Source organism: Schistocerca piceifrons, chromosome 3 (genome assembly GCF_021461385.2).
Source record: "Schistocerca piceifrons isolate TAMUIC-IGC-003096 chromosome 3, iqSchPice1.1, whole genome shotgun sequence".
Lineage (NCBI taxonomy): Eukaryota > Metazoa > Arthropoda > Insecta > Orthoptera > Acrididae > Schistocerca > Schistocerca piceifrons.
In genome coordinates, this window is record NC_060140.1 from 169758059 (window position 1) to 169771237 (window position 13179).

The 13179-nt window shown below is 39.7% G+C and overlaps 1 protein-coding gene across 2 annotated transcripts in view; it reads right to left on the minus strand.

The window, feature by feature from the left end:
• Positions 1 to 13179, minus strand: part of LOC124789693 (phosphoacetylglucosamine mutase) — a 149434-nt gene that overhangs the window by 52748 nt on the left and 83507 nt on the right. For both annotated transcript variants that reach the window (XM_047257135.1, XM_047257136.1), the window contains one exon: positions 3292 to 3484. In XM_047257135.1, coding sequence (XP_047113091.1) covers positions 3292 to 3484 — 193 coding nt within the window. The remainder of the gene's footprint in view (positions 1 to 3291; positions 3485 to 13179) is intronic.

Here is a 13179-nt window from a genome sequence, read left to right on the forward strand (position 1 = left end):
TAAAACTATATGCCATTAAAATTCTCTCTCTATTTCAGATTCAATTATTTGCCTCAAATAGTTCTTAACTTTCTTTTCTCTTTTGCCTGATAGGTGGTGTAGATTTGTTTGTAATTACGCTTAACTTTCCCACCATTGTCGTTTGACGTATAGTCTTGTAATAGACTTTTATCCAGTATCTTACTATATCATGTTATTTCACTCCCTTCACATTTGAAACACTGTGAGAAAGTTATCTTGTCTTAAATTATTCTGCTCTGACTTGTACAGGTCCACTAACCACCCAGGACTAACACTGTAATCATAAGCTCATGACAGAAAAGAATTCTTATTTCTATTGTAGTTCCATTCAAAGCATATTTTTAGATCCACACTAAATGTCTTCCTGTACACTTTTCTTTCCTCATCAATGCTTCCATGAATCATATGAAGAGAGCCATACACATACACAACAAAAAAATTAAGTGGTAAAATTTTGTCATGTCCTACACCAGTTCCTATAGTTGAATGAGTCACACACTCATTTGAATTCATATACATGTGTTTATGTATAACTATGTGGCATGTTGTTTACTAACTTGATACTCATTTGTGTTATTTACTTTTGGAGGTTTATATGTGGTGAACTGGTGGCACATAACCTACGTTGGATAATGGATACTTTACTAGAGGACATCAAAACAGAGGACTTTAAACTGTATAACGGCATCCAAATGGTTCATTGACAACTGCCATAGACAAAAAAAGTTTACAAAATACCACTGTGAGCATGTTTCCTTACACTTAGTGTTCTACATTACGTAAATACACATATGTTTCTGTATGTCCCTTCTAGAGATGGTCGCGGGACTCAGCTCTTCGATACAGACTAAACACCTTGTCTAGTTTCAAAACTTATTTTATTTGGCTACAAGTTTCAGCATTTTACTACACTATCTTCAGGCACCCGATTGATGTGCAGGAAGATTCTACCTCGGTTCTGATCAAAACAGGTGCCAGCAATACTGGCAGTAGCAGATTTTTGCTATAGCAATCATTTCAACCATCTTCTGCTGACAGATGATTGCTGAAGTGATCACTATAGCATAAATCTATTAATACTAGTATTGCTGGCACCTATTTTGATCAGAGTCGGTCAGGGGTCTGTAGGTGGCATAGCAAAACACTGAAACTGGTAGCCAAATAAAATAAGTTTGAAAACTAGACAGCTGAAAGGTGTTTAATTTGACATACACACATATGTTTAGTCTCTAGATGTTAGCACTGCTGTAAAGAACTGATGTTACATTATATGAAATTTAGTTACATGACATAACAAAAGGAGAAACGTTTACCATAACCAGACTAAATTCAAAAGTTAAAAAAAGATGCAATGGTCAGCATTTAAGTTAACTGAATACTTGATTTAAATTTTGAAAAATTTACCACAGGATCTGGAAAGAGGAACAATTACAAATCTATTTAAAAAAACTGCTATTTTAGAAGTTCAAGCTTCCAAATCAAATATGGTATCTCTCAAGCTTTAATCTTCATGGTAGGTATTCTGTGGACTGTCGAGTTAGGAAATCTGCAGCATTCACCACACAGTTGATATTTCACAAGAGAAATCATCACTTGCCTGGTGGTGTAATGAACAGAAGGTGCAGAATCCATCTATGAAATTGTGTGTGTTTGGTTTTAGCAGTCTCATTCAACAATGAAACAATTTTGTCACAAGCATGTATTGTAATATGTTTGTTCCTTTAAGTGAAAAAGATTCTTGAAATATATGAAAAACAAAGTAAATTATATACCAGTATAAGACAATCGCTAAACTTGCAAATCCAGTTCTCAGAGTCTGTATGTGTTTCACCTATTCTCAAATTCTTACAGTTTATGCTTTCCAATTTTAATTGGCATTGACTCACATCACACCACAGTTCACCACACCTATAACTATTTTTATCAACTATTTATGGGTTTCAAAGTTGTTACTCTGAAATCGGCACTTCATCAGCCAACTTTTATCTTCTACTTCACTGTTTTTTCTTTATTTTACTGCATTTCTTGCAACCATCTACTCAAACATTATGGTGCATAAAGATAATAAAATGCTACTTTATCACAAATTACTGTATAGTTTTCTTGTAGCACATGCAATATCTAATCACTAACTTCATAGACTTCTTTTTTGGTCATTTTTTGTAGTTCTACGAGGAGTGCTCAATAAGTAATGCAACATTTTCTTTCTCACCCAAATTTGGTTGAAAAAATGCAGAATTTGTTGAGAGACATTGTGGAATATTTCCACTTCAGCCGCTACAGTTTCATGAAGTTTCGATAAGTGGTGGCACTATACATAGCTTTCAAAATGTGGCATCTGTAACAGAGGTGCTCCCCGAGCAGAGAGCTAATGTTGAGTTTCTTATGGTGGAAAACCATAGCATCACAGACATTCATAGGTGCTTGCAGAATTTCTACTGAGATTTGGCACTGAAAGAACGCACAGTGACTCATTGGGTGAGGTGTCATCATCTTCACAACAAGGTCATGCAAACCTGTCCGATCTCCCGCGTGTCAGCCAGTAAGCATACAGCTGTGACTCCTGCAATGTTCGAACATGCAGACACTCTCAGTCAAGGTGATCAATGGATCACAATCAAACACTTCACTGCTCAAGTGAATGTCTCTGTTGGCCTCACACTAGTCACTGCGCCTGACAGTATCTCACAAAACTTCATAGAACTGTTCTCCCTCATCCAGACTAAAGCCTGGATCTCCAACATTCTGGCTTTCATCTGTTTGGCCCTATGTAGGACGCACTCCATGCAGAGCAGTTCATGAATGATGCAGAGGTTACTGATGCAGCAAGATGTTGGTTCTGACGTCGACCAGTAGAGTGGTACCATGCCAGCATACAGTCCTTCCTGGTAAGGTGGTGTAAGACAATCACACTAAATGAAGATTAAGTTGCAAAATAGGGTTTTGTAACCAAAAGAGTGGGAAATAATACAGCATATTGGAATCCTGAATGTAAACTACCTGCTTTCAGAAAAATGTATTGGGTTACTTACTGAATGCCCCTTGTAAACAGAGTTTCAGGCGAAATAAAAATTTAACTGACAGATTATATAAAACCATGTAATCACAGTGGTAAATATACTGTACACTGCTTTTAAAATATGTTTGATTTATAACGATTTAAATATTTTAGTTACTATCACAATTTTCAAACTTTACTTACTGTGTTAAATTAGAGGTAAAGCATTCCAACACTGAGAAGGAAATTAAAAAAAGTCTCATACAATTTACCTTGCTTCTAAGAGTTCTAAAGTTGTCAACAAGCTTTCTATAATAGTTTTCTTTAGATGGTGTCAGTCCACTGTTTTTGGCAGCCACAAAATAATGGAGCATTGGTGTTGTCACAACACCCCAATCATGAATTTCTCCTCCCACAGCAGTGACACCTTCCTTAAGAGCATTGGAGAGCTCTATGTTGCTAGGTCTATAGTGCCCAAAGAAATGTTAGAAAAGAAAAAAAAAACAGTATGCCCTAAATTAGTAAGTAACTGTGATGAGCAGATAAAGAAAACCTTACTGTTAAAATATATACATGTACAGGTCATAAATATTCTTAACGCTAACTCACAGAAGCATGTTCTGCCATCTACTTAAAAAGAGCAGCTAGGGCAATAATGAAAGGAGTGTAAAACACAGATCTTGAATCTCAGGATTTCAGTACATATCAGGTGTTTCCTGTATTGGAAGAAAAAGATGTGAAACAGAAAACCTCGAATGAGAGTTGTAGAGATAATTAAAGAAGAATAATCTGTATGTTGCCTGTACTACGAGATGCGGGGACAGGATATGAATGACAATGGAAATTGGTTGAAATTCAAATTCCAAAATCATAACACTAATTAATACACGTAAAAAAATGACAGCTAAAAGCTCACAGTAAATAATTTGGCACATGTGGCAACAAAGGATAACAGAAGCACGGAACTGGTTTAAAAGACATAGGTTAAAAAGACAGATTAACCCCCACAAAAAAGAAGTAAAGGAAAAAACTAATAACCAAGAGTAGAAGATTGAGAAGAAGCAGTCAGGAAAGTGGCAAGGATGAAGTATGTATTGGAAGGCCAGTTACTGTCTCTATAGGTCCAAATGGAATAAACACTCTGTATTCATAAGCACTGAAAGATAATTGGAAGTGTTATGGTTCTAGAATCACTAAGTTTAAGATGTCACAACTACAAACTGGAACACATTAACATCAATTAATCATTAAATTAAAAAGTAAGAAGAACATCAAACAGTTTGTTTGAGGTCCAGAATAGTTCCCTGCTGGTGGCCATGGTATTTATATTGTTCATATGTTATAAGCCAAGAAAGATTATATACAGTCTGTAAATAGTACTTGGACATTAGGCGGTCTTACAAAAAACGTTTAGTTTGTGTAGATAGTATGCTTTTTATAGTTGGTTTTATGAAGCTTGTAGTGGCTTGTGATCCAGCTTAATGAGATGATGACAGCGAGAACAAGACAACAGGTTCATTCTGAAACACACTAAAGGCATGTAACAGACTGAGTATTGTTCACAGGTCATCCAAAGGATGTATATTAAATGTATGCTTATTACATGGGCAGGTTATAATTCACTTGAAAGAGCAATTTTAATAGTAATAACAAAGAAAAATATTATCTAGACATAATCAAGGACAACAGCTGAACTATGCTCATTTATTCCTAGATGAGCAATTTTCTTTCTGTACATGATTATTGAGATCATATATTACTTTACATAAAAATCCTAATCTTTTACACTAATATCTAGTTCATTTTCCAGATGTAGATTTTAAAGTGAAATAACAAATCAAATGAGTAAACAGGACAGAGAGAGGAGCCTCCCATGCATATCAAACAAGTTTTTCATATCAGACGAGACATGGAAAAATTATAAATTTCTTTTTTTTTTTTCCTACCTCTATTCTTCTACCAATCCACAACTTTTGCGTACTTCTGTTTAATTATTTTAATCTTGCTTTACAACATTTATCAAACAAAGTAATAACAGTATTAATTAATGTGTGTGTATTTCATTAATTTCATGAGCAATGTGAACATCCCTCTACCTTACATCTTTAAGAAGTCTTCTAAAATATTTGATTTATAGTGACTAACTAACCTCTTTTATTTAGATGTAATATCGTTTCTATTCTGATCAGTGTTAATGCTTAACATAAGACACTGCATGTCTTGATACGATAGGCAATTGTTTATTCATTTTGTGCTGCAATTTTGTTCATTAGAGTTGTCTAAAATGGTATTATAAGTGGCTGTATTTAGAGCTCTTAACTATTCTAGTTCAAAATCTTACTGTGAGGATTAAATGAAATGATAATGTTACTGATTGTAGAAAATGTTTACTGGGCAAATGTCTAACAAAATCTAAATGAAATCACTTGTAAGAGATCTATTCTTTCCTTGCTGTTATATGCACTAACATATATTCAATACGATTTATGAACAGGGTAAGGAGGAGGATGGGATGGGGAGGGGAAGGGATAGTATGGTGGGGGTGGAAGACAGTGAAGTGCTGCAGGTTAGGCAGTCAGCAGGAGAGAGGTAAGGAGAGGGGTGGGGAGGGTGTAGCAGAAAAGGAGAGAAATAAAAAGACTGGGTGTTGTGGTGGAATGACGGCTGTGTAGTGCAGAAATGGGAACAGGGAAGGGGCCGGATTGGTGAGGACAATGACTAACGAAGCTTGAGGCCTGGAGGGTTACAGGAACATAGGATGTATTGCAGGGAAGTTCCCACCTGCGGAATTCAGAAAAGCTGGTGTTGGTGGGAAGGATCCATATGGCACAGGCTGTGAAGCAGTCACTGAAATGAAGGACATCCTGTTTGGCAGTGTGTTCAGTAACAGGGTGGTCCACTTGTTTTTTGGCCAGTGTGTTTGTAGCCATTCATGCTGACAGCTTGTTGGTTGTCATGCGTACATAGAATGAATTCAGCACAGTGGTTGCAACTTAGCTTGTAGACCACATGACTGCCTTTGATGGGATAGGTGATGTTGGTGACTGGACTGGCATAGGTGGTGGTGGGAGGATGTATGGGTCAGGTCTTGCATCTAGGTCTATTACAGGGATATAAGCCATGAGGTAAGGAATTGGGAACAGGGGCTGTGTAAGGATGGACGGGTACATTGAGTAGGTTCACTGGATGGGGGAATACCACTGTGGGAGGGGTGGGAAGGACATTTCTCATTTCAGGGCAAGACGAGAGGTAATTTAAATCCTGTCAGAGAATGTAATACAGTTGCTCCATTCCTGGGTGATACTGAGTTATGAGGGGAATGCTCCTCTGCGGCCGCACGGTGGGACTTTGGGAGACTGGAAAGATGAGGCACAGGAGATTTTTTTTTTCGTACAAGGATAATTACGGTCAGTGAAGGCTTCAGTGAGACCTTCGGCATATTTCGAGAGGGACTGCTCGTCACTGCAGATGCAATGACCATGGATGGCTAGGCTGTATGGAAGGGAGTTCTTGGTATGGAAGGGGTGGCAGCTGTCGAAGTGGAGGTATTGCTGGGGGTTAAAGCCCAAGTCACCTAGGACGGCGCTTCCATACATAGAGGCAGAGCAGAAAGGAAGCATGGGGGAAATGAGAACTGTGCATGCACGGCAGCAGAGAGCGGGCAAACAAAGTCCATGTTGCCGAACTGCGTTGCTGTGGACAACAATCAGGCTCATTTGCCTACAGTACATTGTATTATATGTTCAAATCTACGAGGGGTATAATAAATGTTAAAACCAATTTCGATCAATTGTCATGTGAGAAATATTAATTCACGGCTTGACGTCGTCACGTCCACTGCTCCACAGATTTACTCCGTGTGACGTTGGGAGACGAGAACAGCTGACACAGCTCTGTGAAGACGTGAAGTACAATTTTTCGCAAAGTAAAACTGTCTAATGACAAGGTCATTGAAACTGCTTGCAATAATTACCATTTATTTCAATATGAATTGCATTATAAATAAAAATGTAACACACAATGATATTAACTTCAAGCAAAATCCGAAATCATTATATTTGCTTGACAACTGCTTCTACTCAATAGAATGTGTGTGTGCGCGTGTATGTTACTTAACTATAGTTAAGTGTAATCACTGCGTGTAAAAAAGAATTAGTGGTAGAAAAGACTAATGTAAAAGACTATTGTAAAAATGGTCCATAAGTTGCAGTATCTTTCACTGCTAACAGGCATTATGTAACATGCTCAGTATTACAGTGAGAGAGCGCATTTATAACATTGAACAAGCAAACAATTAACCACTATCTGCTAATAACTCCAGGGAATATTGACTGCTAACATCGAAAGCCATCGATATACTGTCATTTTCGGGCTTTATCCAGTTTGTGCCTTGAAAATAACTGGGGTTTACATTGGAATTATCGGACTTCTGATGAATTTATCCAGCTGCATTCTCGTGAGTTATTAGGGCATACAGCATGGTGGGAGAAGCTTATCTTCTCCTTGGGCGATATGTTGAATATTATAGTCTGCATAATTTAAAGGACACAAAGTCTTAATCAAAAAGGCTAGGTAGTTCTCATTATTATGTATGCAACTGATACGTTGGCAAACAAGTTTTAGAAAACCAGAAGTCTTTAAAACTAAGAAATATTATTACTTTGTTCCAAATCTACATTGTAATACCATCGCCACTTCTATTTGAGTCTGTTTCCAAACAATCTAACTGTAAATTTACGATGATACGTTCAAGGCTTATATACATCATCACTTCCCTGTCAAATCCTTCTTTCTGAAGCTTTTCAGCACGTCACACACTGTACCAATGCTACAGGAGGGATGTTGTCTAATGCTTCATTGTCTATTGCCTCATGCACAAGGGATTAACTGTATGTTATCTTGAATGTTTTGTTTTTCTTTTTACTCCCACATAGCCTGAAAACCCTTTGCCCAAATTAATTCCATGGGTCTACACTGACAGCGACATGTGGATAAATGCAAAACTGTGTGACCCCATTCAGTCAGTTTGTATGTTCTGTCACATGATTTACATAAATTAACGAGCTGCAGGAGATTGGCGTGAATCTGGTTTATATGGAACTTAATATTTTTATTTTCAAGCTGGGGAAAAATGTCCACTTTTCTTGTGTTTGTACTTGATGTTTTCTCTGTAACAGATGAATTATAACTGGCAATGACCAACTTTAATGCAAGGTATGATAAGAATTGTGAATCATGCCATGAAACTGACAGCGCTCATTTTCGAATGGTAATCACTGCTGCTTTTCTTACTCGTAAATTCAAGTTTATCCTCAGAAACAAACGCAGAAGAAGAGTCAGCATGCAGAATAATTATCCGAGAACCTATTCCTATGAGAACTTCAAAATCGTACCATTGCTCATTTTCAGGCAAATCATCTTGGAATGATTCTAAATGACCCATGTTTCACCAAGATAATATACTGTTGAACTACCTCATTTTCTTGTACCGTACTGCACCTATGTCACTTCTTTGAACTAAAAACTCTCTTCTTAATGTATCTGGAACCAAAGTCTTTTAAAATTCTTTACATTGATGAAGTGCTCAACCACTGAAGCCTGCATAACTGCAACACGTTTTTGTGATTTCGGGCAGTCATCATTCACATGGAGCACTTTAAAACATTATTTTTAAAACCACTCATTTGTGTTACAGGTTCTTTGTAATTTCGATGCTTTCCATGCAACACGAAACCAACTGTTTCTACGGTTCTTACAGCTCTGACACTTTAGTTTGCAATTGTTTTTGCAGTTCTCTTGGCAACACCACACGGTTCTGGAGTCCGTTCTAGTGTTTTCAAATGTCAACAGTAGGAGACCTGCTTTCAAATTCACATTTTAAAAAGTTATAAATGCGGTAAATAATCTGCCTCACCTGCTTGTGAAGCACTTCAGATTTATTGCCCGACTTTTTTTTATCGCACTTAAACAATTACAGATATACATTCACAGCTGTACTGCTGAAAGAAAAAAGAAGAAAACAAACAAAATTGACAGATGAATGAATAATTCAGTTGTCACAAAGTATGGCAACAGTGCAGCATGTAGGAGCAAGATTCTTGTTGTTTTGCTGTAACTCGCTGCTAGCTGCTCGCAAAGAGAATGAATATTATTGGCTGTCAGTGGCTAGTCGAGGCGAACGCGCAGAGCAGCTGAAAATTGGGCCGCCTTCTTCCATGATGCAAACAACAGTAGGATTGATGTGGATGGAGGTACTGATGTTCCACATTACTCCCGCTGATATATAAGGTGCATTCAAAAAGAAATGAGCCGGAGGCATAATTACACTATGGCACTTTACTAGGTTACTCCAAATCTTGAGCTGACTCACCCAGTTAGCTACAGGGCGACCTACAGCCTGTGGACTCCAAACTATGCTGACAACACCACATTTGCTTCACATAGGACCCATCACTACTCAACGTAAATCATGAATTTTTTAAGTGGAAATACACTGTGACTTATTTTTGTACAAAGTTGTTAATAATTTTGTGATGCCTCTAGTTAAAAGTTTGTGAAACTGGTACAAACAACTTACTATGCAGAATTACAGCAAGTACTACAAATAATAATACTACAGGTGTAATTAAAACTTTGTCAATTAATTTACAGATGCCAATTCATCAAAAAGTGATTTTCGGAAAATATTTGAAGATGTTCTTTTGAAATTGTAGTAAGATATGTAAGGGGCGTTAAAAAGGAAAGGAGCCGGATGCATAATTACGGAAACCAGTACCTGTATGTTAAAAGTATTGACCCTGGCTGTTGAGACACTTGTCCCACTGTGACACAAGGCGGTGAACGGCTGTCTCATAAAATTCCCAGGGCTACGATGTTAACCAGTTCCACACGTACAGCTGGACGTCACCATCCTCATGACTGTGAGAAAGATTATGCTGACATTCTTCTTTGACCAAGATGGTCCCCTTCTGATTCACTTCCTGCAGCATGGGACACCACTGAATGCCCAGCGCTACTCGCAAACCTTGAACACCCTTCACCAAGCGATCAAATCAATCACCAGGCAATCTCACCCACAGGATCATTCTGCTCCGTGACAATGCAAAGCCTCATATGGCCAACAAAGTCACGGCACTTCTGCATAAATTCAAATGGGAGGTTCTCAGCCACCCTCCATACAGTCCGGACCTCTCTCCCTGTGACTACACAATTTTTGGTCTCCTTGAAAAAGCTCTGAGGGGGGCAACAATTCACCTCGGACAATAATGTCCAGCTGGACGTGTGGCTGGTTAACATCACAGCACCAGGAATTTTATGAGACAGCCATTCACCGCCTTGTGTCACAGTGGTACAAGTGTCTCAACAGCCAGGGTCAATACTTCTAACATATAGGTACTGGTTTCTGTAATTATGCCTCTGGCTCATTTCTTTTTGAATGCCCCTTATAATTAATCATATACTTACAAACTGATCACTCTCCATGCGTCATTTCTTGTATTTTTGCGTGTTAACTCTCACACCTTTCCAATGCCACAAGATATTCTCTCACATCCTATGGAACACCCCCCCCCCCCCCTTTCTCCATTCTATCCCAACTCGCTCCCACTAATTCCACCATCCAGTCACATCTGCTGTCCCCCTTCACACTTATCCACACTCAGACCTGCTACCCACAGTAATATATATTTTCTTATTGGTTATTCTTTACTCTGATTCTTGTGACTTCTCACCAATTTTAGTGAGTTTTCACATTTTGCTGTCATCTACTCCCTCAGAGTTCATCTTGTTTCCCCCTTTTGGACCAACTTCATCCTCTTTGTGAATTTTCACACATATTTGTGTGTATTTTTGCGAAATTTTTCGGACGTAGTTCTACATTATTTATGTAATTTTGCGCATTTTTCCACCAGCATGGATCCTTGCTCCTTCCATCTGCATCAATACAGAAAAGTTTCTTTATCCCTAGCCAGATCCCAGTCACACATACTGTTCCTGCATTGTAGCTTGGCTCATGGAATCCCCCCTGATGGCCTTACCATCAAATTACCCATTTCCAGCTGCCATCCCTCCTTCCACAATGACCTCCACCTGTTCAAATTCTGCCAAATCTTAGCTCTCACCAACATAGTCCTGCAAAACCATATCAACCAAGTCCAAACCTCCTTGCAATATCTTCTCTCCATCCACAAAGTTCTCCTGTTATGCAATCCCAAATTCCTCGAACCCATGAAACACATTGTAACTCTCGACCTGCAGGAACTTGAGCAACAAGCACAATGCCACCTCAAAAAGCTCTCCATCCTGTTCGTTTCCTACTCCCGCCTTGGAGTACCACTGTCCGCCACCTCTTCAACAACCTCCAAACCTCCCCCACATCCCCTCATAGCTGACAAGCCACATCTCGCACACTTACCCCACCCTACAAAACTCCCTCCCACCACCACACAGAATCCAGAACCTAAACAGACCTACAACACAGTCATGAAACTTTCCTCCAGAGGCCTTAGCCTCATTCCCAAATTCAATCATGCAGAACTTGTCAAAGACTTCTCCTTCTCCTGGTCCCTACAGTGGAAACACTTTTTCGCCACCAACCCTACCAATCAGACTTAACCAAAGACCAATAGTGAACCTCGCCTAACTCAGTCCACTCCTCCAGCCAACCGTGATCCACCCCCACTGCCCCCAAACCACCCCCTGTTAACTTTCCAGAATTTCTTAACTTCAAACCTTGCCTCACCATCATTCCACAAATCCCTCAACATGAAGACTAACCTTACATCTGCAGAAAGAACCAAAGTCCACCATCTAAAAATTGATCCTGACCTTATAATCCTACCTGCGGACAAAGGCTCCACCACTGTTATTTGACCACGAGGATTACTTGGCAGAAGGACTCCGCAGCTGTCAGGTAGCTCCACCTACAAACATTGCCACAGTAACCCCATTCCAGTGATCCAGCAGGATCTCCAATCACTACTCAAATCCTTAGGCCCATCCCACAAGCTCTCCCCAGAGTCCATCTCTCTACTCACTCCTACCACTCACCGCACTCCTACCTACTACATGCTTCCTGAAGTCCATAAACCTAACCACCCATGACACTCCATTGTGGCCAGTTACTGTGCCCCCACCGAGAGAACTTCTGCTCTCATAGACCAACACCTTCATCCTATTACCTGGAACCTAACCCCCTATATAAAAGATACCAACCTCTCCACGGTTCCTGACACTTTACACACAGTGCCCTGCTCGTCACTATTGATGCCACCTCCCTGTACACTAACATCCTACTGCCCATGGCCTTACTGCGATTGAACACTACCTGTTCCAATGCTTGATGGTTTCCAAATCAACAACCTCCTTACTAGTCGCCATAACCAACTATATCCTACCCACAATTACTTCTCCTTTGAAGGCATTACCTACAAAACAAATCTGGGGTACGGCTATGAGCACCCACATGGCACCATCATATGTCAACCTATTCAAGGACCACCTAGATGAATCCTTCCTAAAAACCCAGAATCCTAAACCCCTCACAGGGTTCAGATTCATTGATGACATCCTTCTATCTGGATCGAAGGTGAGAACACCCTATCCCCATTTCTCCAGAACCTCAACAACTTCTCCACCATTTGCTTCACCTGGTCCTACTCAACCCAAAAAGCCACCTTCCTAGATGTTGACCTCCACCTCAAAGATAACTACATCAGTACCTCCATCCACATCAAACCTACTAACCACCAGCAAACCCTCCATTTTGACAGCAGCCACCACTTCCATACCAAAAAGTCCCTTCAGTACAGCCTAGCCACCCATGGTCATCGCATCTGTAGTGATGAGCAGCCCCTCTCAATATATACCGAGGGTCTCAATGAAGCCTTCACTGACTGTAGTTATCCTCCCAACCTTGTACAAAAACAAATCTCCCGTGCCTTATCTTTTCAGTCTCTCCCACCTCCCAAAGTCCCACAGTCCAGCCACAGAGGAGCATTCCCCTCATAACTCAGTACCACCCAGGAATGGAGCAACAGAATTACATTCTCTGACAGGATTTCAATTACCTCTCGTCTTGGCCTGAAATGAGAAATGTCCTTCCCACCCCTCCCACAGTGGTATTCCCCCACCCACCGAACCTACTCAATGTACCCGTCCAT